A 27,078-nucleotide genomic window follows, 5' to 3' on the forward strand; every position below is an offset into this window, starting at 1 on the left:
AGCACGTGGCCTTGGAGTGCACTGTTTCATGAACACTGTTATCTGGGCACAGACACTGCTTCCAATGATAGGGTTGGTAAAATGGGACTCAACTCTGTGTTTAACTAGGGGAATGAGTCAGCCTGAAGCTGGGGTAATGGGTGCTTGTTGGTCTCCCAGGGTGGAGATTAGTGAGGGGGCGGAAGCAAGATCACATCCTAGTAGCCATGATTTCTAAATGTGCTTCAAGGCTGCCAGGGAGAAATATAGCCAACCTCTTCCTCACGGGTTTTTGGAGCTGTTCCTCACATCACAGAAGGCTGGAATTGAGAGTCCCATGAGGTTGCATCCTAATGGCTAGTGACAGTATGTCTGCAAATACCTCTGTTGTACCTCTTCCAGATATTTTAAGCTTATAACTCAAGAGTATGATCCCTCCAACATAGAGTGTTTGGGAAACCAGTTAAAGGTGAGGGCAAGATCTGGATAACATCTCTTTTGCTGAATATTATGGGTGGACATTATCAAATACTGGGCCAATGCAAGTCTTTATGAATGATGGTTGACTAGAGTCTGCACTATGGCACAATGGTTAAGTGCTTGGCTGTTAATCAAAAGATCTCCGGTTCAAACCCACAGGCAACTCTTTGGGAGGAACACCTGGTAACCTGCTCCTGTAAAGATTACAGTTTAGGAAACTCTAAGGAGGAGTTCTGCTCTGTAATATAGGGTTGCTAAGAGTCAGTATCAACTCGACGGTGCTCAACAACCGTCTTTGTAAATGGCTTTACATCTGGATTGTGCTTTCATGGTCCACGAAAGCAACTTAATACCTTACGTAATGAAAAGTGGAGAAAAACTTTGAGATTAAATTTTCAGTGTAAAGCAAGCTTTACTCCTTCCTACTTTTTTCTGCTTAAATGCAATTTTAGATGGTACCTCTTGTGTTAGAGCTGTATAGAGAAATTGATAGACTAACTGTTCAGATCCTCTTAGTATGTATTTTATGATTATTCTATAGTATATCCCATTGCTGTCGAGTCAATTCCAACTCATAGCAACCCTATAGGACAGAGTAGAACTGCCCCATAGGATTTCCAAGGAGTGGCTGGTGGATTCGAACTGCTGACCTTTTGGTTAGTAGCCGAACTGTTAACCACTGTGCCACCAGGGCCCCATTCTATAGCATATCTTCTTTATGTTCTGCAAATGTTTTACTTTGTGTCCAATAAAAGGGGAAAGAATTGTGTAGGTACATGCACACACACATGCACACACATACACGCAATCAGAAAAATAAATTCGTATTCTTTCTCACAAGTACAGCATGGATTCTCCTGGTTAAAGTATATTTAATTCACATTTGAGAAAAAAGAAGGGCATGACAAATGAGCGTTAACAAACAATTCTTTTGGAAACATACTTAGCAGTGCTGCTGTGCCTGTTTGAACATGCAAAAATGTCTGCCCTGGGGATGTCTAATGTACTTGAGGAAGCTTAGCTGCCGCCTTCTGTGATTGATGTGTGCATTCCCAACCCCCCACCCTTTAATGAGCGATCGCCTCTGCTCACTGCCTATTTTTATTTGACCTGAAGCCAGTTGCACTGATTCCAAAAGAGAGAGATCCGGCCTGGCGTGGCTTCCATCTCTTCTAGCTGGCCTGCTGAAATGATTGATAATTTCCAGGGACTACTATCTGAAGATTCAGTCCTTTTCATTTGGTTTGATTTACACTGGCTTTCTCACATTATTATTTTTTTTTTTCAGGTACTAGACAGCGCCCCATTATTTAGCCATGAAAGCAGGGATGTCACTAAAGGTGGCCTCATATTACTGCGTAAAGGTCTATTAGAAATCTCATTTTGCTTTCTGGAGATGTCATTGTGATGCAAAGCAGTTTGGGGTTTCATTAGTGGCTTAAGCCCTTTGTTGGGCCAAGCCAGCCCCTTGTATCCTAAGATTTGCAGTTCTCTTTTCCCATTGCTATTGCAAAACAGGAATCCTGTTACTTTGAGGATTTCATGACATAAATAGAAAAAAACATATTTAAAGCTAGAAAATTGGGCAGCTACAGAGGAAAAAAAAAAAAATTTTTTTTTTTTTCCTCTGTAGCTGCCCAATTTAAGGGCACCATCAAATCTCAGATACAAGTGACAAATTCCACTTCGTTGAGTTGTCCTGACATGATTTCCCTGTGGAGGTTCATACAAATGAGTATCTGCCAAGTTATTACTGTAAGATTTAATGAAGAAGGCATTTTCTATGATTATGGCTTTTTTGCCCTGATTTTTCTTTTATTCTTCTAAGCAAAAGACTGCGTTTTCTTCTCTTTAACACTTAGAGCTGCTAGAATCCTGACTTCCTTGTTGGTGACCATGTGAGCTGACCCTCTTTTCCTCTCTGGATCACCCCTGCGTTTCTCAGGCAGTGTACTCTCTCAGCAGGGTATGACCAGTGACCTTAAATGAGTTACTTTACCCTCTAAGCCTCAGTTTACTCAGCTCTAAAAGAAGGATAGAAGTAGCTTATTATTATTATTGAGAGGATTTAATGAAATAATGTGTGGGAAGTGCTTAGCACACTGCCAGGTACAGAATTTACAGGTACAGAACCAACTGCTCATTCCGCAAATATTTAGTGAATGCCTACTATGTGCTAGACATTGTAGTAAGAGCTGGGAGTACCAAGAGGAGCAAGCACACAAGCCCAGCCCCTGCCCTCATGGCGCTTTCAATCCAGTCCAGGTTTCAGGCAATAATTAGATAATTACACAGATTATCTATTTACATCTTACATCTCCAAATTGGGTCAAGGACTAGGAAGGACAGTGACAGAGCAGCATTGGGCCCTGATCTCATCAAAGGACATCTTTCAATAAAGTTTGCATGGAGTTGGAAGGAGTAAGAGTGAATGGACCAGGTGAAAGGTGTTAGGCCCTCACCAGCGCTTGTGGCGCCTTTGAGCAAATTAGGGAAAGTTGCCCCTTCCTTAGGGCAGAACGCAGGGCTTCAAACCAGTTCGTTCGAAGCCCTGGTGAGAATTTACATTTCTACCCCAGATATACTGAATCAGAATCTACAGTTTAACAAGACCCCCAGGTGATTCTTATGTATAATAAATTTTGAGAACCAGTGTTCTACTAGTAGTAGCTCTCAGAATTGGTCTCTAAGCACTAGCATTAACAGCTCTTGGGAACTTGTTAGAAATGCAAATTTTAAGCAGGGATTCAAACTGGAACAAACTGATTCGAAGCTCTGGGCAGTAGCATAGCTGAGCAAGGTGAGCGTGGGCTAAGTTTCAGTGGCCTCTGGTCCATCTGCTGGGTGCCCTTGAGCAGAGAACTACCTGTACAACTCTACTTGGCGGCCCTGGTTGGGAGTAGGGGTTGCTGGAGCAGAAGAAAGCGCCTCTGCAGAGGCCATGAGGTGGGAGGGAGTGTGCACATTTGAGGAAGTGAGAGGGCCAGCATGGCTGGAGCACAAGGAGCAGAACTGGTGGAACAGGTGTCCAAGGATCTCTCAGTAAATATCAGCTGGGGCTAATGCACTATAGCATTATTCTCAAAAATTCACTTCCAAAACACCAAGGTCTCCTTAGAAACATCTAGACCTTTTTAGGAATTGCTGATTTTCAACTAGTGAAGGGAAATGATTTAAGGAGTATGATTCATTGGTGTTACATGGTTGAAATTTAGAGACTAAGGACAGTAGTGGGGGAGAGACACTGAATGTGGACGCAGGGAGCCCACCTGCCTCCTGTGGCCAGTCTCCAGCAAACGGAAATGCTCTCTTACAGCCAAGAGAGGCAAGAAGGGGTGAAAACGAAAACAGAACAAAAAACCAAACCAAAAAAAGCCACCACATTATGCAAATAAAAATGGAAACCGAACATTAGGGCAAGGTTTCTAACAATGATACTCTCATGAGTGTGTAATTATCTCTCCAAAGAAGTGGAAGCCTCTCCTTTCCTAGGTCTTTTAGGAAGGGCCTGCCCCATCAGGGAGCCAGAGACTGGCAACAACGCTGTACTAGCTCAGAACGGTCTCGATAACTCCAGGGCTATTCCTGACTTTGATTTCTTTGATTCTGGAATGATTCAAAAGAGCATTCATTCATTCAGACAAATATACTGTATCAAAGATTTTTGTGTGTGTGTGTTTCTTTAGTCAAAGTTCAGAGGGAAACAAAACCCCAGGTCCTGGAGAATCATGCATTGTTGGTACTTAGCTTTGCAGTCTGTGCCAGCCAGGCTGGGCATCTGCGAGTGTTTGCCCAGTTGAGGTGTGGTATGTCAGCACAGCATTGAGACTGGAGCCTGGGCTTTGGGGTTGGTTGGGTCTAGGCCCAGATCCTGACTAGGCCATCTACAAGCTGGGTGGCCTTGGCAGGTTAGCCACCCTCTCTTGTTGCCATCAAGTTGATTCCAACTCATGTTGACCCCATGTGTGCAGAGCAGAACTGTGCTCCATAGGGCTTTCGGAGGAAATGAACCTTTTGGAAGCAGATCGCCAGGCCTGTCTTACGAGGCACCTCTGGGTGGGTTTGAACTGCCAACCTTTCAGGTAGTTGTCGAGCGCTTAGCCATTTGCGCAACCAGGGACTCCTCTCTACACAATGAGAATGACTATAAGCTCAGTGATGGCTGTCATTAGGGAGGGCTGTGAGGCCTGAGCACTTGGGAAGCCTTCACTTGCAAAGTCATTTCTGGGGCGCCTGTCCTGGAGGTGGCCTCCATGGGATCCACACCCTTTCAGAGGTCTGTATTTTTGTACTGTATCTGAAAAGTCTTGGCCCTTGCTTTTCAGAAGTAGCTCTGCTTTGGGGAAACATAAAGACACAGAATTAAGTCAGAATTGCAAGACCTTGTCAGTAATTAGTGCTCATATAAAATGTGTAGAAAAAAAAAAATTTAACCATGATTTTTACATGTGGTATCTATGACCAAAAATTCCTTCATAAACTGAAAAATCTCACAAAGGCAGACACTGTAAACTGAACCTAGTGTTTGAGATAGTTTATTGCTTATTAAGATGTAGTAGCGGAACTGAAACATGAGTGAATTTAAACCACATTATCTGAGATAAATTCCAAGTTCTTTCAGAAAAGAGATGGACTACTTAATTTCCCTTCAGTAGAAAATCGGAAGTAGAGCCTTTTATTGTGCCTCAATTATAATGTAATATCCTGTGTCTCTTAAATTGTGTTACATAGTCTTATTGCAATAACATGTATGTTGCAACTTCAGGAATAACACACAATTTAGCAACCTGAGCCTGCCCGAGGAAGAGCAGGCTAACCAGTGATTTAAGATTATGGTGGTTAAAAAAAAAAAAAAAACCATCTTGGATTTTAACATAAATAATGCTAACTCGAGCATATAAGCTTTTCTATCAAAACTGATATTGTTGTTGTCTAAGAATGGGGATGGACAAGGCACTTAATCAGAGAGAATGTGACGTGGTCAAAGGCGTTGCCAAGGCTGAAGCACGGATTCTTATGAGCATTTGACTGTTTTATTGCTTTTCAGTCCCCGGCCGCCAATCCCCCTCTCCCTTCTGCTGACAGAAGAGGAAGCAGCGCTCTTCATTCAGTCCTTCTGGAGAGGCTATCTGGTAAGAGTCATGTGTATTTGCAATTACAGCATTGGGCAGGCCCACAGGAAAACCCTTAGGTGAATTTGAAACACAGGATATTCTAACATCCAGAACTAGGAGTCTCTGAAAAACAGGTCTTAAACAGTGATTTAGAATTTTTACCAACATTTATTTTGCAATTATCACCGAAAGTAACTTTCAGCCTTTTAAGGTTGGGTTAACTGGTCTGTATTGCCAAAAAACATATATGGGGAATAATATATATTCAAGGAGCCCTGGTAGTGCAACAGTTAAGCATTTGGCTGCTAACTGAAAGGTTGGCAGTTAGAACCCACCCGGGGGCTCCATGGGAGAAAAAACCTGGCGATCTGCTCCAATAAAGATGACAGGCTAGGAAGTCGTATAGGGCAATTCTATTCTGTCACCTGAGATCACCGCTATGAGTCAAAATCGACTCAATGGCACCTGATGACAACAACAATACATATTAATTTTAGGAAAAAATAGGAAATTCAAATGACGCAAATAAAATTTTTGAGACACTGATAACTCTGTCGCCCAAAGATAATTATCATTAATGTTTTGGTGTAAAACTTACCAAACCTTGAAAATCTTTATACATAGATAACATGTGAATATTTAACATATAGAAAATAACCTCTTTTATAACTTGTCTCTTGCAAACATTTTCCTATTTGGGACTTTGAGATTATTTCCAGTCTTTCACTATTGTAACAAATGCTGCAAAACACAGGATTGTGCAGCTATCTTTGTACATTTGTCTGGTGGTTTATGTGGGAAGAATTCCTAGAAGTGGAATTTCTGGGTCAAAAGGGTGAGATCCTTTTTAAAAAATTTTTTTTGTGGTAATATATGTGTAACAAAAATTTGCTATTTTAACCATTTTAAGTGTACAGTTCAGTGACATTCGTTACCTCCACCATATTGTGCAGCCATCACCACTTCTTTCCAAAGATTTTTCCATCGCCCTAAACAGGAACTCAGTACCCCATTCGGTAATAACTTCTCATTGCTTTCTTCCTCCAACCCCTAGTAACCACTCATCTACTTTGGTCTCTATACATTTGCCTATTATAGATATTGCTTCTAACTGGGATCATATGATATTTGTCCTTTTGTGTCTGATGTATTTCATTCAGTGTAATATTTTCAAGATTCCCCTGTGCGTAGCACGTATCAGGACTGAATTTTGGTGAGTTCCCTTTATAAAGCTTCCGAGTCCTAATCCATGTTGCCGTGTGGCCCCTCAGGAAGAATGTGCCTGTTTCCATTCTCACCACGTAGGAGAGTGGCATATGGATCTCATGCTAAAATGGGTATATAACCTTTCCAATTTGACAATTAGAGTATCAGTGTTACCAAGCTGCCAAGCAAACAGGACCCTCCCATTCTGATCGGCCATACAGCCCCACCCAAGTCTGAGTGTCAGACATCAGTGACATGAGCTTAGATTTGAGATCAGTGGTGGCAAACTTTACACAGGAAAAGGCCCCAGTGGATTTACATGTAGGACAGAGATCTCCATACTGATGCACTTCTCAGAGCTCGTGCAGGAGAAATAAACTGAAGTGACAGCACCAGCAAGAAGTTAATTATCCATCAAGAAGTAAGGTTAATACTAATGAGCTATAATCGATCAATCAATCAATACTTGTTATATGACCATTAAGTGGAACATATGGGCTATTCCTAATCACAGGAACTTACTGAGGCAAGAGTGCCCAGTCACTCCACTCCTTTTGTACTGGCCTCAGTCCTGGAGGTCAAGCGTGAAAGTTAAATAAAAAAAAAAAAAAAAAAAAAAGGCTTGCACATTATAAAGAGCAGTCTGGTGTTCCCAGAGACTTAAAATCCTGTTATAAAACCTTCTGTTACAGCTTGCAATTTAGATACAATCTTTGATGCCATAGGTTTTCAGCACTTCATACATATTTTATAAATGTGGTCTTTTTCCTTCATAATTGAACATCAGCATGTTAGTTTAAATCCAGTGATGTCCAACCAAGACTAATGACTTCTGACTTTCACAAGCCTCTTGATTTCCATCTTTGGATGGTATATGAATTATACCTGAACAAAACAAAGCAAATAAATAAACATTTTAGAAAAATAGTAATATAAGATGTGCCATCATTTTATTCCTTTTGACCATATGGTTTTCTGCTAGAAGTTCTTGATATTTGGCCTGGTTTGGGCAGTGAAAATTAAACATCCTCCTATGACTAGCCAAAGAAATTTTCAGGGATTCACGAAATGTACCCTGGAAGTACTCTTATAGCACGTACTCACACAGGCTCTCCCTCTTCTTACCCACTCCCATGTAGTTTCTACTCTGCTCACCGTATAATTTTGAAACACAGAAATCCAACATCCTCACTTATCTAGCACAAAACTAGCTGAACACCTTATAAAACATATATATGTATTTAACTGGCCAAATTAACAGAAATGCCTCGTGATGTGAAAAGCTGTTTGCATGAACTCTAGCTTGTTGCTGCGAGTTTATAATTAGCTTCGAAAATAGGTTGCTGATATTTATTACTAGGCATTGAGTACTTGTGTAGAAGTAGACATTCTCTTGTTTATTCTATCAACACACTAATCTAGCGGCTGGAAAGCCAGATTGTTCCAACATACAAAACTGAGTGTTGTATTTTTTTAATCTATTTGGATATTGTGAGTGAAATCTGGTCCTCTGAACACTCTTTTGTGAATTGTGATTTGTAAAAAAGTCACAGTCTACTGCATCAAGTGTGAGCTTCTGTTTATGAAATGCTGGGTGCAATGGAGAAAATTCTGCTCTTTTGTGAAGTTCTCATGGGCCATAATGGATGGAAATGTCTTTAATGGTTTGGGAGGCAGAGACCAGAGAAAGCTGCTGAATTTTTATTCTGCCCAAAAAAGGCTTGTGGTGCTTGAGGCCTTCTGTCTCTTTGTTTAATTTTAGTCTAACTCCATGTTGACACCTATTTGTTGAGTTCGGTGATCCCCCCTCCTCCCAACATTGGCTCTCCTTCCAGACATTGTGACAGCTGATAATCACAAAGGCCATCAGTCATACCTGTCATGTGATGGTCAAAGACACAGAGCAAGGCTGCCTCAGCAGCTCCTGTTTGGACCTGCAAAATTAAAAACAAACAGAAAAAAGATGGAAGATCCTGATCTCTACCTGCAGAGAACAATAAGACTGTGTGCAGTTTTTCCTTACTTATTCATACCTTTGTCTACAGCTAACTGACTTGGGGTGAATGAGGTGACCCAGGGATAAATAGCATGGTGTAAGCTAAGACTAGGAGTTTTAAAGTTGGGCAGGCCCCACTCTGGCTGTAAGGGCCGACCTGTGCCAGTTTGGACATTTGAATATTGTATCCCCCTGGCTACCGGGATCAGGGACATCACTAGCGGGATATGGGGAATACAGACCTCACCAGGTAACACTGTCAGAGGGGGTGACACCAAAATGACTGTCTATAAAAATATCCCTGTAGTTAGTTATAACAAGGAAAACATTTTTTATAAGCCAGCTTACATGTATCAAAATACCTAAAGGTGTAACAAGAAAGAAAACTAACAATCATATACATTAAAATAAACAAGAAAAACATAAAGACTCAGCAAATACAAAATCAAGAACAATGAAAGAGATGAAAAGAAAATACATATAGAAAAATGACTCAGCACAGAAAATTAAGTGGAACAAAGAAACTGTCAACAACACACAAAAAAAGACATCAAAATGACAGCACCAAACTCATATTAATAATTATGCTGAATGTAAATGGACTAAATGCACCAAAGAGAGAAAGTGGCAGAATGGATAAAAAAAAAACATGATCCATCTATATGCTGCCTACAAGAGACAGACCTTAGACATAAAGACAAAAACAAACTAAAACTCAAAGGATGGAAAAAAACATATCAAGCGAACAACAATCAGAAAAGAGGAGAAGTGGCAATATTAATTTCTGACAAAATAGACTTTAAAGTAAAATTCACCACAAAGGATAAGGAAGGACACTATATAATGATTAAAGGGTCAGTACACCAGGAGGACATAGCCATATTAAATATTTATGCACCCAATGACAGGGCTCCTAAATACATAAAACAAACTCTAACAACATTGAAAGGAGAGATAGACAGCTCCACAATAACAGTAGGAGACTTCAACGCACCACTTTTGGTGAAGCACAGAGCATCTAGAAAGAAGCTCAATAAAGACATGGAAGATCTAAATGTCACAATCAACCAACCTGACCTCATAGACATATGCAGAACATATCACCCAACAGCAGCCAAGTATACTATTCCAACACACATGGAAAATTCTCCAGAATAGACTACATATTAGGCCATAAAACAAGCCTTAATAGAATCCAAAGCATCAAAATATTACAAAGCATCTTTTCGGACCATAAAGCCATAAAAGTAGAAATCAATAACAGAAAAAGCAGGCAAAAAAAAAATCAAACACCTGGAAACTGAACAACACTTTGCTAAAAAATTACTGAGTTACTGAAGAAATTAAGGACAGATAAAAAAAAATTCACAGAATCAAATGAGAATGAAAATACATCCTACCAGAACCTTTGGGACACAGCCAAAGCAGTGCTCACCGTGGTTTCAGGAGACATCTAAGTCAATTGGTATAATAAAATCTGTTAAGAAAACATTCTGCTTCCCACTTTGGACAGTGGCATCTGGGGCCTTAAACGCTAGCAAGCGACCATATAAGATGCATCAATTGGTCTCAACCCACCTGGATCAAAGGAGAATGAAGAACACCAAAGACACAAGGTAATTATAAGCCCAAGAGACGGAAAGGGCCACATAAACCAGAGACTCCATCAACCTGAGACCAGAAGAACTAGATGGTCCCTGGCTACAACCGATGACTGCCCTGACAGGGAACACAACAGAGAACCCCTGAGGGAGTAGGAGGGCAGTGGGATACAGACCTCAAATTCTGGTAAAAAGATCAGACTTAATGGTCTGACTGAGACTAGAAGGACCCTGGAGGTCATGGTCCCCAGACCTTCTGTTAGCCCAACACAGGAACCATTCCCAAAGCCAACTCTTCAGACAGGGGTTGGACCGGACTATGGGATAGAAAATGATACTGGTGAAGAGTGAGCTTCATGGATCAAGTAGACACATGAGATTGTGTGGGCAGCTCCTGTCTGGAGGGGAGATGAGAGGGCAGAGGTGGTCAGAAGCTGGCCTAATGGACACGAAAGTAGAGAGTGCAAGAAAGGAGTATGCTGTCTCACTAGAGGGAGAGCAACTAGGAGTATATACCAAGGTGCATATAAATTTTTGTATAAGAGACTGACTTGATTTGTCAACTTTCACTTAAAACACAATAAAAATTAAAAGTAAATAAAAAGAAATGAAATGGTGGATAATCACAACAGACCCAATTGAAATTAAAAGAATCATAACAGAATTACTATGAAAAATTGTACTCTAACGAATTTGAAAACCTAACAGAAATGGACAAATTTTTAGAAGCACACTGCCTACCTAAACTAACACAGAGGTAGAACAGCTAAAAACACCTGTAACAAAAGAAGAGATTGAAAAGGTAATTAAAAAAACTCCCAACAACAACAAAAAAAAAGCCGTGGCCCTGATGGCTTCACTGGAGAATTCTACCCAACTTGCAGAGAAGAGTTAATACCACTACTACTAAAGAATTTCAGAGCATAGAAAAGGATGGAATACTCCCAAACTCATTCTATAAAGCCAGCATATTCCTGATACCAAAACCAGGTAAAGACACCACACACACAAAAAAAAGAAAATCACAGACCAATATCCCTCATGAACTTAGATGCAAAAATCCTCAATGAAGTTCTAGGCAATAGAATTCAACAACATATCAAAAAAAAAATAATAATAATAACTCACCATGACCAAGTGGGATTCATACCAGGTATGCAGGGATGGTTCAACATTAGAAAAACAATCAATGTAATCTATCATATAAACAAAACAAAAGGGCAAGAACCACATGATCTTATCAATTGACGCAGAAAAGGCATTTGACAAAGTTCAAATCCCATTCATGATAAAAACTCTCAGCAAGATAGGAATAGAAGGAAAATTCCTCAACATAATAAAGGGCATTTATAAAAAGCCAACAGCCAGCATCATCCTAATTGGAGAGTACCTGAAAGCATTACACTTGAGAATGGGAACCAGACAAGGATGCCCTTTATCACCACTCTTATTCATCATTGCGCTGGAGGTCCTAGCCAGAGCAATTAGGCTAGAAAAATTAAGTGCATATAGATTGGTAAGGAAGAAATAAAAGTATCTGTATTTGCAGATGATATGATCTTATACACAGAAAACCCTAAAAAAATCCATAAGAAAACTACTAGAACTAATAGAAGAGTTCAGCAAAGTATCAGGATACAAGATAAACATACAAAAATAAGTTGGATTCCTCTACACTGACAAAAAGAACATCGAAGAGGAAATCACCAACTCAATACCATTTACAGTAGCTCCCAAGAAGATAAAATACTTAGGAATAAATCTAACCAGAGATGTAAAAGACCTACGCAAAGAAAATTACGAGACACTACTGTAAGAAACCAAAAGAGACCTACCTAAGTGGAAAAACATAACCTTGCTCACGAATAGGAAGACTCAACATTGTGAAAATGTCTATTCTACCCAAAGTGATCTATAGATACAATGCAATCCAGATCCAGATTCCAATGGCATTTTTTAATGAGATGGAGAAAATCAACTTTATATAGAAAGGGAAGAGGCCCTAGATAAGTAAAGTATTACTGAAGAAGAAGAACAAAATGGGAGGCCTCACACTACCTGATTTTAGAACCTATTATACCATCACAGTAGTCAAAACAGCCTGGTACTGGTACAACAACAGATACATAGACCAATGGAAGAGAATTGAGAATCCAGGCGTAAAATCATCCACCTACGAGCAGCTGATATTTGACAAAGGCCCAAAGTCTGTTAACTGGGGAAAAGACAGTTTCTGTAACAAACGGTGCTGGCATAACTGGATATCCATCTGCCAAAAAAAGGAAACAAGACCCATACCTGACACCATGCACAAAAACTAACTCAAAATGGATCAAAGACCTAAATATAAAATCTAAAACGATAAAGATCATGAAAGAAAAAATAGGGACAATGCTAGTAGCCCTAATACGTGGCGTAAACAGAATAGAAAACATTATTAACAATGCACAAACACCAGAAGAGAAACTAGATAACTGGAAACTCCTAAAAATCAAACACTTATCCTTATCCAAAGACTTCACAAAAAGAGTACAGAGACAACCTACAGACAGGGAAAAAATTTTTGGCTACGACAAATCTGATCAGCGTCTAATCTCTAAAATATAGAAGATACTGCAAAACCTCAACAACAAAAAGAAAATAACCCAATTAAAAAATGGGCAAAGGTTATGAATAGCTGCTTCACCAAAGAAGACAATCGGGGGGCTAACAAATAAGAAAATGCTCACTATCATTTGCCATTAGAGAAATGCAAATCAAAACTACGATGAGATACTATCTCACCCCAACAAGGCTAGCATTAATCCAAAACACACAAAATAATAAATGTTGGAGGGGGTGTGGAGAGACTGGAACACTTATACACTATTGGTGGGAATGTAAAATGGTACAACCACTTTGGAAATCAATTTGGTGCTTCCTTAAAAAGCTGGAAATAGAACTACCATAGGATCCAGCAATCCCACTCTCTGGAATATATCCTACAGAAATAATAGCCATCACACAAATAGATATATACACACCCATGTTCATTGCAGCACTGTTCACAATAGCAAAAGGATGGAAACAACCAAGGTGCCCATCAACAGATGAATGGATAAGCAAATTGTGGTATATTTACCCAATGGAATACTACACAATGATAAAGAACAGTGATGAATCTGTGAAACATCTCATAATGTGGATGAATCCAGAAAGCATTAAAGCATTATGCTGAGTGAAATTAGTCAGTGGCAAAAGGAGAAATAGTGTATGAGACCACTATTATAAGAACTCAAGAAAAGGTTTAAACACAGAAGAAAACATTCTTTGATGGTTAGGACAGTGGGGAGGGAGGGAGAGGGGTTTTCTCTGACTAGGTAGTAAAAAATTATTTTAGGTGAAGGAAAGGACAACACACAGTACGGGGGACGTCAGCACAACTGGACTAAACGAAAAGCTAGGAAGTTTCCTGAATACAACCAAACTCTTTAAGGGGACAGAGTAGCAGGGGCAGGGGTCTGGGGACCATGGTTTCAGAGAACATCTAGGTCAACTGGTATAACAAAGTGTATTAACCAAATGCTCTGCATCCCACTTCGGTGAGTGGTATCTGGGTCTTGAAAGCTAGCAACTAGCCATCTAAGATGCATCAATTGGTCCCAGCCCACCTGGAGCAAAGAGAATGAAGAACACCAAAGACATAAGGAAAATATGAGCCCAAGAGACAGAAAGGGCCACATAAACCAGAGACTCCATCAGCCCAAGACCCGAAGATCTAGATAGTGTTCAGCTACCACCAATGACTGCCCTAGACAGGGAACACAACAGAGTGTCCCTGATGGAGCAGGAGAAAAGTATGGGGCAGAACTCAAATTCTAGCAAAAAGACCAGACTTGATGGTCTGACTGAGTGTGGAGAGACCCCAGAAGACATAGCCCTCATACTCTCTGTTAGCCTAGAAGTAAAACCATTCTTGAAGCCAAGTCTTCAGACAAAGATTACACTGGAGAATAAGACATAAAATGATACTGGTGAAGAGTGTGCTTCTTGGCTCAAGTAGATAAAAAAAAAAAAAATTTTTTTTTTTTTTTAATCTACATGAGACTAAGTGGACAGCTCCTGTCCGGAGGCAAAATGAGAAGGCAGAAGGGGACAGGAGCTAGCTGAATGGACACGGAAAATACAGGGTGGAGAGGAGTGTGCTGTCACATTGTGGGGAGAGCAAGTAGGGTCACATAACAATGTGTGTGTAAGTTTTTGTATGAGAAACTGACTGAAATTGTAAACTTTCACTTAAAGCACAATAAAAAATAATATATATACCCAAAGGCTAAAACTCTATGTGAATTTATGTTTTGAACTTTCTGATGCGCTCCAGTCAGAGTTGTCATTATTACTCAATTACAATGACACTTCGAATCACGTGGTTTTATCTGCATGCGCTACAAGCATGCACTGTTGTTTTCATTGCTGTTGATTGTGCCAAATTTTCTGGTGTTCTAGCTACAATATTGTGGTAATTAGTATTTGTGAACCTATATCAATAACTTTTTTGAGAATGAAGTAGTAACTAAAGGAAAAGAAGGAGTGATATATGGGAATTACAATTTATGGGTAACATTTAGTACAAAAAACATTGCTAAGGATTCTGTATGGTCTGGTATGGGAGGAGGTCCATGTGTGTGGGGGAGGAGGGTGACACTGTGAGTTACTGCACTGGGTGACACAAAACCCTAGTGACGCCACTGACCGGGATTAATTCAGGAATGGGCATGGGACCTAAATCAGGCCAGTCAGATCCAGTGAGACCCAGTTCTGGGTTCGCTTTGGAGTTGTTGGGAAAAAGAAGCTCTCTTTGCATTGGGGCTGCTGAGAGGCCAGGCAGTCAGTCTGGGGCTTCTGGCAGCCATCTTGCCCCCGCATGAGAAGTGAAGTGAAGGCAGAGGCAAGCAGAGCAGAGAGGCTGGACCCTGATGACATTGCTTGAGCACCTGGGTTCAGCTATACCAGTGAATCTAGATGGATTTCTGTCACTTAAAACCAAGAGTCTTGACAATCAAAATTTCAATATAGAAATTTCTATACTCTTGCTTATCAGCACATAAAGGAAGATATTGGCACAAAATGAACACCTGGATCCACTTGTGCAGAGCAGTGATCTCAGCTTGTCCCCGAGAAGGGCTGTGGCCTGCATCAGCTGGAGGCTGGGTCTCACTGGATCTGACTGGCCTGATTTGGGTCCTATGCCCCTTCCTGAATTAATCCCGGTCAGTGGTGTCACTAGGTTTGTGTTCCCCAGTGTGGTGACTCATGGTGTCACCCTCCTCCCCCACACACATGAACCTCCTTCCATACCAGGCTGGAGAAAAGCCTGTCCCAAGGAGCACATTTTTCTCATACAATATCTGTTGCTTTTTATTATTGAAATAATATCAATTGTGGAAAAAACAGATAATGCATATAAGTTTTTAAAATTATATGGTAGTGTTTATCCTTCTAGAACATTCTCCTATTCATATTGTTATAATTAAATAGATTAGCACAAATTTATGATGTTAAACACATTTATTTTAATTTTTTTTTACCTGCGCTCTTCCTTTAATAATATATTGAGAATATCTTCCTTTGTCAGTACACGAAGACCTACCTCAAAAATCTGAATGGCTCTATGATATTTCTTTTGATGATTGCACTGAATCATAACTTCTTTAACCATAGTTGGTTGAACATTCTAGTTTTCTCTCTTGTTATAAACTATATTATGGAAGATATCACTGTTCATATATCTTTGCACATCTGTTTGATTATAAGACACACTACTAGAATAATATAGCAATTACTAGAAGTGGAATTGATGGCTTAGAGTAAGCATGTTTTTTTCAGAGTTTTGACAGTTATCGCTAAATTACCTTTTAGAGAGGCTAGAATCTAGCCTCTAGACCAATTTACATGCCCACCAGCAATGTATGTATGTGGGCCTTAGGAGTAGGTTTTGGTAGGGGAGTGAAGAGAGGAAAAAGAAAGCAGTTGGGAGCATGAAGCGTGTCTAGGGAGGGTGGAGTTGTGTGGGCACTGCACTTGACAGAATGAGGAGGTAGGGCCATTATGTTCAGTTGTATGGGTTGTGCACTACATAACTCTGGGGGCCACCATTCACGGTCATGTTCATCAGACCCATGGGGTTTCCAGAAGCGTGGGAAATGGTGGTTCAGTGACCACTTATTATATTTAATCTTACTGCCTGGGGAACTCCTTCCTAGCCTATAGGTGGTATAACCCTCCTAACAGTTGGCTGGATGAGATAGTGGAGATTGTATCTGTGGCACAACCCAGAAGCACCACTCTTTTAATCTAGAGCCTGAGAGTTTTATTCCTGAAATCGTGCAGCACCTTTCAGATTAGATTTTAAAAATGGAAATAATTAGTATGCAATAATATAGTAATTATAGAATGAATATTGGTATATTTACTCAATGGAATATTACGCAGACGCTAAAAATAATAAACATAGGGAGTGATAACAAGATGGAAACGTTCCATAATATACTAAGTGAAAACAAAGTAAAACGTTTTATATGCAGACAGGTTATAATTATGAAAAATAAGGACTCATGTAGAAAATAGGCTAGAAAGTAATATATAAAAACATAATCTTGGTTGTTTGGAGGTAGGATAAGTGGTAATGTTTTTACTCCCTTTTTATACTTTTCTCTATTTTTCAAATTATCTACAAAGAATATATATGTTGTTTTTACAAAGGAAGGACAACTCTTTTAAAAGATTTAGAAAGCAATACTAATTCAACCATAATAATTTTCCACCCTTCCTTCTTTAGTTAAAATATGGTATCATTCAACTATTTTTTTCCTGAAACTTTTTAGAACTGTGTGCATGTGTGTGTCTAAGCATGCAAAAGTTTCTGAAACAATAATAAAATTCAGAAAATGTTCTTTATTTTAATCCAATTTTTAAAATAAAAATACTCATACTCAGTTCATTCTGAAATTTCAAAATCCTATTGTTTTCTGTTCTATTGTCTTCGTAATAGTTTGGTTTCAGCTGTGTGTGTGTGATATTTTTAATTGCGAGGAAGTTTGACTATTTTGCCTATGGATCTCCTGTTATAGTCTTAACTGGTGAGACATAACAGACCACAAGTCAGCTGGACAATAATTTGATTTCACGAACAGAGAAAGCACCTTTTCACACCACGTGTGTTAGACATCTTTCAGGAAAACCTGTTTGATCGGTTGACCGTCTAAATGGTGGGGGTGAAATATTGGCATGTCTTTCCTCAGAGCATTCTGAGGACTTAATAAAAAGTAGTAGGTATTTAAATGTGTTTTGATTCGATATAACTTAATTTTTTCCCCTGAAAAACCCCTCCTTTCTATTTAGAGGTAACCTCGGAGGCAAAAAAAAAAAAATTTTTTTTTTTTTTTCGGAGGTGGAAATGGTTAATGTGCTTGGCTACTAACCAAAAGGTTGGTGGTTTGAGTCTACCCAGAGGTGCCTTGGGAGAAAGACCTGGTGATCTCCTTCCTGATCACAACCATTGAAAACTCTGTGGGGCACAGTTCTACTCTGACACACATGGAGTCACCAGGAGTTGCAATCGACTCAACGGCAACTGGTTTGGTTTTTGGTTTATATAGTTAAGTAGAAAATGGATGACAAAAACAGCCCTGGATAAAAACCAAGTAACTACAAAAGGGCTCTTCAAAGAATACAAGGAAAAGGTTTTGTAGTTCCTCCCATATTTTTTTTTACCGAAAGCGGAAGTTCCGTCTTGAGTCTCTGCATTGAAGAAGAGAAAAATGTCTCCACTTTGGGCAGCAGGCATGGCAATTTTTTTTTTTTGAAAATTTACTTGAAGTTCCAATACTAGCCTTAACTGTATTGTTCGTAAAAGCTATGGCTGAATGGAAAGACAGGTTTTACTCTTCCTGTGTAAAACATGCCTTATAGCAAACTTGTTCATAACTTGGGTTCTGACGACAGACAGACCTGTTTGAATCCTGGTATGTCCAGTTACTATAACCTCTGGTAGGTTATTTAACTTCTGAGCCACAATCTCCTGTTTGCAAAATGGGAATAATAATACTTCCTGCCTATGAAGATTGAATCAGATGGTTAGTCTACAAAAGGGGCTTAGCACAGTGCCTGGCACATAGTAAATCCACAGGAAATGTTAGCTCTTATCATCATGAGGTCTCTGGGTGACACAAATGGTTTGACTCGGTTACTAACTGAAAGATTAGAACCCATCCACTGGTGCCATGGAAGAAAGGCCTGGCGATCTGCTTCCATAAAGATTACAGCCAAGAAAACCCTGCGGAGCTCAGTTCTACTCTCTAACACATGAATCACCACGAGTAGGAATTGCCTTGATGGCAACAGGGTTTTTATTATTATCATCATTATTGTTATAATCTCTATTTTCTTTAATATGGCATTTTAAAAAAAGCCAGCCTAGAAGCCTCCTTGCATTTCCTCAAGGACACCAAGCATGCTCCTGTCTCAGGGGCTTTGCACTTGTTCTTTGTTCTCTCGGCTATGACTGTCAATAACAGTGTCTTCCCTTGCTTCATTCAGGGCTTTTCTTGGATGTCACTCCTGGTCACCCTTTTAAAAATAGCATCCCCTCATCACTCTCCCTCTTACTCTGCTTTATTTTCTTCCTGTCACTTATCAACTATCTGACATTATATTAGATATTCCAGAAGCCCTGGCAGTGTAGTGGTTAAGAGCTATGGCTGCTAACCAAAAGGTTGGCAGTTTGAATCCATCAGATGCTCCTTGGAAACTCCATGCAGCAGTTCTACTCTGTCCTAAAGGGTTGCTATGAGTCAGATAGATACTCACTCATTTATCTATTGAAACCTAGTGGCCCTCAATAAATATTTGAATGAATGACTGAATCGCTTAAATGATCTCTGTAATGAGGGTTTTTGAGAGCATACTAAGAGCAAACTGTATTGTTCTGTTTTATAAGTCTTTCTCTGGGACTTATGTAGGAGCTTAAACGTGGAGTTTTGTGGGGAGCTGCTTATGTACCAGGGTCCTTGAATTCAACAGCTGTGCTTGTTAATCCCCCAAGCAATGACACTTGAGAAAAGTATATTAGCTTTACTGTTGGCTTTTGTCAACCACCTCTTAACCAAGCCTTATCATGGTGAGAAATGAAGTGTGCTGTTGGAAATTATGATTCCCCCAAGTGGGATTGAAAGGAGAGTTCCAGCTGACGAGAAGTAAAGGCTCACCGGGGCATATTTAGTTCATCTGAGTATGAAATGGGAAGGGTTTTCTTCATTGGGAATGTTTCTTTCTGTGGCTGATATCTGCTGGCAGGTGGGTAGACTTTGCCAGCACAAGTCAGACATTGTATTGTGCAAAAGGAATGCGAACAGTGGGGCACTGGATCAGATTACCAGCAGGGTCCCCTGTCGGTGGTGCGCATCCATCTCTCTGGGAACCCAGAGGGCCTGTGGTTCACTTTGACGTGACGAGCAGTCTCTGCCCAGGACTGTGGAGCAGGAACTCCATCTGGAAGGATTTATCTTCTCTGTGGAATCCTGTTGTCATTTGCTGGCTCAAGAATGCACTTTCAGCCCATTTTCACTACCAAATTAGCTTCCAAACCAGAAAATTCAACCTGGACAAGGGCTTTTCTTTAGGCCATCTCAGATGTATTTGTGAAACTTAGCTTGTAACTATGTTGCTCAAGGCCACCAATTTGGAATCCATTTTGAACATTTTGTAACGTGTGGGAAATGTTTATAAACTGTTAGGGAGGTTAAGGCCCCCTATCCAAATCCCACTAAGCACATGGAATAAAATAACTAAACTTTTCAAGGCCCTGCTTTTATGCAGAGGATTCAGATGTTAGATCTTTACTTTCTAAGTGGAATGCTTACAAGAATGGCTTTTGCCAGCCCTTCTACCGTTCCACTCAAATAAACCTGTTGCGTCGAGTCAATTCCGACTCACAGGGACCCTATAGGTCAGAGTAGAACTGCTCCATCGAGTTTCCAAGGGGCGCCTGGTGGATATGAACTGCTGACCTTATGGTTAGCAGCTGTAGCACTTAACCACTACGCCACCAGGGTTTCCACTCAAATAGAGGCCTTTTATATATGCTCTTGGAAACCCTGGTGGCATAGTGGTTAAGTGCTATGGCTGCTAACCAAGAGGTTGGCAGTTCAAATCTGCCAGGCACTCCTTGGAAACTCTATAGGAGAGTTCTACTCTGTCCTGTAGTGTTGCTATGAGTCAAAATCGACTCGACAGCAGTGGGTTTGGTTTTTGGTACATCTACTTTTGTGATTTTTGACATGTGACTTCATTTGGTCACTCTTTTATGTGACAAACTTGAAATCAAGTCTTCTACCTACATGTCCTGGGTGCTGCAGAAATAGAGCTCATCGGTCCCTAGAGGACCTATAACAAGAAGAATGATAATAATAGAGAATTCTACTGTTTTGAGCACTTGCTATGTGCCAGGAACTGTGCCTAGCATTTTACAAGCATTTTTTTCTTTATGCTTCATGACTACCCTATGAAGTAGGCTGGTATGTACTTACTATTATCTCATGTATAGAGAAACAAACCAAGGCCTAGGAACTTTAAGTGACTTGCTCAATATCACAGCGATAAGTGGCAGAGGCAGAGTTCAAGGCTGGGTCTGACTCTCCTCAGGACCATAGCGTTCTCTCTGTCTTTCTCTCTGTCTCTGTCTCTTTCTGTCAGTCTCTTCTCATTCTGATTCTTTCTTTTAAACCATTTTGTATTCCTACCAAAAATGTTATGAGGGTTCCAGTTGCTCCCTGTCTTCATCAACAGTTGGTATGATCAGCCTTTTTAATTTTAGCCATTATAGTGGGTGTGTAGTAGTATCTCCTTGTGGGTGTGTCTGTGTATGTGTGTTTTAATTAGATTTATTAAAGTATACATTAAGTGCAGTAAAATTCATCCTTTTTAATGTACAGTTCTCCGATTTTTGACAAATGCATGTGGTCATCTAACCACCATGGTAATCATTTATACCTCCCAAAATTCCCTCATATTGCCCATTTGTAGTCAGCCTCTGCTCCTGCCCCTAGTCACTGGAAACCACTGATCTGTTTTCTGCCTCTATAGTTTTGCCTTTTCCAGAATGTCAGATAAATGGATTCACACACTATATAGACTTTGAGTCTGGCTTTCGTCACTCAGCCTAATGCATTTGGATTTCTTCCATGTGGCTGTGTGTATAAGCAGTTTGTTCCTTGTTATTACTGAGGAGTATTCCATTGTAGAACCTCAACAAGAAAAGAGGCATTGTCTTAGTCATCTAGTGCTACTATAACAGAAATTCCACAAGTGGATGGCTTTAACAAACCGAAGTTTATTTTCTCACAATCTAGTGGGCTAAAAGACCTAATTCAGGGTGCCAGCTCCTAGGAAAGGCTTTTTCTCTCTGTCTGCTCTGGAGGAAGATCTTTATCATCAATCTTCCCCTGGTTTAGGAGCTTCTAAGAACAGAGACCCTGGGTCCAAAGGAGATGCTCTGCTCCTGGTACTGCTTTCTTGGTGGTATGAGGTCCCCCATGTCTCTCTGCTCCCTTCTCTCTTTAATATCTCAAAAGAGATTGACTGAAGGTACAACCTAATCTTGTAGATTGAGTCCTGCTTCATTAACATAACTGCCTCTAATCCTGCCTCGTTAACATCGACGTAGAATTTACAACACAGAAGAAAATCACATCGGATGACAAAATGGCGGACAGTCACACAACCCTGGGAATCATGGCCTAGCCAAGTTGACACACATTTTGGGGGATGCAGTTCAATCTGTAGAGGCATTGAGGAGAAGTTCCTTAACCCTGGTGATGGAGAATCGCATTTGAATTGTATTGAGACTACTTATTTGTGCCGACGCGTTGGAATGGTCCCAAACCTTACAATCTATCTAAGTCAACCTGTGGAAAGGTTTTATTTTTAAATTCTTATACCCAGAATGTCACTCCTCTGAGAGTTTCCTTCACCTGGCCATGGTGAGATCAGGACAGGTATTCTTTAAAGCTCTCGAGTGATTCCAGCATGTAGCCAGGATTGAGACCCACTGATGTACTGGAATTGACTTTGCTCTCTACCAGTTGGATAATTTAGGACAAATCTCTAAACTCCAAATTTCAATTTCTCTCGCTTTGAATTGGGAATAATAATAGCTGCCAAATCTAGCTTGCCGGGTTATCATTAGGCTCAGAATGCCTTTAAGGATGGCAATACATGAGAAAGTGTTTTGGAAACTGTAGATGCAGAAATAAATGGTACCAGTGTGGTTGTAATTATACACCAGCATCTTTCATATTTGAAGAGTACCAGAGGCCCTGTTTCCTAAACAAACAAGAGAGGTTTTAAAGACCAAGGAAAAGAGCATTCTTTCCCAGTCAATTTTATATGTGCTATTGGTGGAGTGGTTAAGAGCTATGGCTACTAACCAAAAAGTCGGCAGTTCGAATCCACCAGCCGCTCCTTGGAAGTTCTACTCTGTCCTGTAGGGGTGCTATGAGTTGGAATTGACTTGATGGCAATGTTTTTTTTTTTTTTATTAGAAGGTTGTTTAATGTGTGAAAGAATAAGCGTGGTGCCAAGAAGCAGGTGGAGCAGTGCAACAGGATAAATTCAAGCCCCGTCAGAGACCATGGTGGTGTTGGCAAAACCTGGCCCTGCCATGACCATGATTCTTTGGCAGGATGGGTTAAGTCAGTTCGTTTGCAGAAAGTAAACACTGATGTAACTAGAAAGACAAGGCGAGCAGAGGCTTGGCGCCAAGGATACAATTACAGAACAGCTCATGAGCCGGTCACTTCATCGGAGCGAGCAAGAGAAAGGCCCCCTGTCACTGGAAGACATCATGTGAGATGAGATGTCATTGCGTGACAGCGGCGGACCACCTCTGAAAGGATCACGGGGAGCAGTGTGTGACCTTGGGCTTAGAAAAAAATGGCCATCCTGGCATGAAAATCTATTAATTAATGTTTTTATTGTAAAAGAGCAGATAACTCATTAAAAAAAAATATATATATATATATATGTATAGAAGTTATTTAAAGTAAACTCTGAAAGTCTCCATTCCTGCCTGACCCTAAACCTGCTTCCCAGATGTGACCATGTTAACAGTTTGGTGTGTGTCTTTTCAGTGTTTTTGCTTTGTATATATGAACATTTATGTATATTTATCGCATTGTGTGTTTTTTATAGATATGGGTTTTTTTTTTTCTATAAATACGGCTCATACAGCCATTTTGCAGCTGGCCTCTTCATTTAGCATTTAACATAACGTTCCATACCAGCACACACAGATAATTCTGAACGTTTGTATTCAAAGGAAAACATACTACCAATGCAGCCAATAGGTAGGAATTTGGCCAAAAGTTTTCGCATTCAAAATACTCCCAAGCGTGAGCCGGCAGGGCTGAGGAGACCTTTGGGAGTTAGTGTCAATTTCTATTTCCTCAGAAAGTCCCAAGAATAAGTGGTTTGACGTCCAGATTCTTTATTCCTTCTGCTTTCTCTGGAGTGTTTGGCTTCCCTGTATTGTTGGGTGCTTTACAGGTTTCCCAGCTCCCTCTTCCTCCTTTTCAGAGAGGGCGTCTCCTGGCACAGCTACTCCAGGTGGGATGTGGAGGTGTGTAACTGGTTTCCTCTGTTTATGTACACTCACTAGCCATCTCTCTGGCTTTGCTCCAGGGATAGTCGCCCACCCAGGTGAGCCAGTGTTGCTTAAAGCAGCACTTCCGTTCTCAGGCAGGATTAGCTGTATTTTTTGGATAACTTCTGATAAAGCCCAGGTGAAGAGCAACGTGTCTGGCACAGAAAGCAAACAGCTTGGTAGGAGTCCCATTTTCCTTGCTAAAGGTCTGTTGCCTAAACTGTTCAAGACAATTATTTTTTAATACTTTTCAGTGTTTTGGGCAAAGTTGAAGGCAGTGTAGCAAAATGGTTAACCAAGCAGGCTCTAAGGTTACCCACTACCCATTGCTTTCGAGTTGATTCCAACTCATAGCCACCCTATAGGACAGAGCAGAACTACCCCACAGGGTTTCCAAGGAATGGCTGGTGAGAACTGCTGACCTTTTGGTAAGCAGCTGAGCTCTTAACCATTGCACCACCGGAGCTCTGTTCTAAGGTTAGATCAATTTATTTGCTAAGATCCGTTCACTAGTATTTATGGAATGCTTGCTATTCGGTAGGCAGACAGGCAGGCAGACATTGTACTAGATGCTGGGGTACTATGGTGAGTAAGACAAAATCCCTGCCCTCATGAAGCGTGCATTCTTGTGATAGCCTATAAACATAAATAAATATGTAATACAGTGTCAGGAAGTGTATCAGTTAGCTATTGTCACAATAATGCTGCATGACAAACCACCCACTGGCTGTAAGTCGGTGATTACAACATACATTTACATCACGCTCACAGGTCTGCAGATCAGCCAGGCTGGGCTCTGTGACACTTGGCTCTAGTCTGTGGGCTGTATTCAGGTCTGTTCTAGGGTCTGTCATGAACCTGCAGGCTACCGAGGACATGTTCTTTTCATGGCAGCGGTCAGAAGTTCTGAGAGGGGTGAGCAAACGCACATGGTGTGTCTTAAGGCACAGGCTGGGCATTAGCACACCTCACTTCCACACACATTTCATTGGCCAAAGCAGGTAACATGACCAAGCGTAACATCGATACCCATTACCGTCGAGTCGATTCCGATTCCCAGAGACCTTATAGAAAGGAAGTACCCTTCTCCTATGGAAGCGTGTGGCAGGGAAAAGGAATGAGCATTTGTTGTACAATAATCTACAAATGGAGTCCCTGGGCAGTACAAGTTGTTCAGCACTCAACTACTAGCCGAAAGGCTGGTGGTTTGAACCCACCTAGACCTGGCGATCTACTTCTGAAAGGTCAGAGCCTTGCAAACCTTTTGTAGCAGTTCTGCTCTACATACGTGGGGTTGCCATGAGTCGGAATCAACTCCACAGCAACTAACAACAATCTACAAAAAGCGATACACACCATGAAACAAAATAAAGCACCCTAAAAGGCTAGAGAATGGCAGAGGCTGTTGTTTTAGATGGCGTGTTATTAGGGGAGGCCTCTCTGGGAAGTGCTGAGTAGAGCCCTGATGAAGTTCATTCTAGGCAGAGGGAAAAGGGACTGCAAAGGTTCCAGGGGTGGGAGGGTGCTCGGTGCCTTTGAGGAACAATAAGAAGGCCGATGTGGTTGGATTACAGTGAGCTGGGGTTGCGGAGGAGAGGAGGAGAACCCAATGTGGGCCCAATGTGAGTTCTCATCAGGACCTTGGAGTTTTGGATTTTATTCTGACTCTGATTAGAAGTAATGATAGGGCCTGGAGCAGGGAAGTGATGTGATCCAACTGACTTTTCATCGGGGTAACTGTGGTAGCCAGATCCACGATGAACCCCTCCTGGGAAATCCCTTCCCACATTGTACCAGGGTTGATATGTGTGACCAATAGAATTTGGCAGAAGTAAGGGTGTGCCAGGAGCCCTGGTGGTGCAGTGGTTAAGAGCTCGGCTGCTAACCAAAATGTTGGCAGTTTGAATCCACCAGCCACTCCTTGGAAACCATATGGGGCAGCTCTACTCTGTCCTATAGGGTTGCCAGGAGTCGGAATCCACTTGAGGACAATGGGTTTAATGGTGTGCCAAAGGCAGTATTGATTTAGTGGTAGACTTCTCACGTTTCATGGGAGAGACCTGGGTTCAATTCCCAGCCAATGCATGTCAAGCAGAGTCGACACCCATCTTTTGGTGGAGGCTTGCATGTTGCTCTGATGCTGAGCAGGTTCCAGCAGAGCTTCCAGGCTAAGATGGAGTAAGAAGGAAGGCCTGATGATCTGCTCCCCAAAATCAGCAACTGAAAACCCTATGGGTCACAACAGTCTGATACTATTGTCCATGGGGCTGCCATGAGTCGAGCCTGACTGAGCAGCAGCTAACAACAATCATGTGCCACTTCCAAGATTAGGTTATAAAGGACACTGCAGTCTTGGTCTCTCTCTTTTTTCGGATCATTTTTGCTGGGGGAAGCCAGCTGCCATGTCATGAGCAGCCCTACAGAGATGCCTACATGAGAAGAAACGGAGGCCTCTTGCCATCAGCCTTGTGAATGAGCCATCTTGGAAGGGGATCTTCTAGCCCAGGCAAGTCTTCAGATGACTGCAGTTCCAGCCCATATCCTGACTGCAGTCTCATGAGAAATCAAAGGCAGAACCTTTCAGCCAAGTGACTACTGGATTCCTGACCAGCAGAAACTGTGTGAGATAACAATGTTGTTGTTTTAATCTGCTAAGTTCAGGGGTTGTTATTCAGCAGTGGATAACAACTGAACAGTAACTCAGGCTGCCATGAAGAGAACGGGTTGTAGGAGGATAAATGCAGATGCAGGAAAACTACTGTAACAGCCTACATCCTCGCTACTCAAATTGTGGTTCATGGACCAGTACTATCACTTGGAAACTGGTTAGAAATGCAGAATTCCAGGCCTCCCCCCCGACCCCCGCCACCTCCTGAATCAGAATCTGCATGTTAACGAGACCCCCAGGCCTGTGCACGTTAAAGGTGGAGAAGCAGTGTCATAGGTGACAGCCTGGAGGGATGGGGTGCCATGATGCAGGTTTGGATCATGGCTTACCAGCCCTGTGATGTTCAGTAAACTACT

General features: G+C 41.1%; 1 protein-coding gene across 2 annotated transcripts in view; it reads left to right on the top strand.

Moving 5' to 3' along the window:
- The window catches only part of IQCK (IQ motif containing K), a 153,684-nt gene that overhangs the window by 73,035 nt on the left and 53,571 nt on the right, over positions 1-27,078 (top strand). Inside the window, exons 7-8 of one of the 2 annotated variants that reach the window (XM_064295654.1) lie at positions 5,507-5,591; positions 22,955-23,856. In XM_064295654.1, coding sequence (XP_064151724.1) covers positions 5,507-5,591; positions 22,955-22,966 — 97 coding nt within the window. In that variant the 3' untranslated portion in view covers positions 22,967-23,856. Of the gene's footprint in view, positions 1-5,506; positions 5,592-22,954; positions 23,857-27,078 lie in introns of those variants that run through there. The other variant, XM_023558807.2, reaches the window with a different exon arrangement.

This window comes from Loxodonta africana, chromosome 12, assembly GCF_030014295.1.
Source record: "Loxodonta africana isolate mLoxAfr1 chromosome 12, mLoxAfr1.hap2, whole genome shotgun sequence".
Classification (NCBI taxonomy): Eukaryota; Metazoa; Chordata; class Mammalia; order Proboscidea; family Elephantidae; genus Loxodonta; species Loxodonta africana.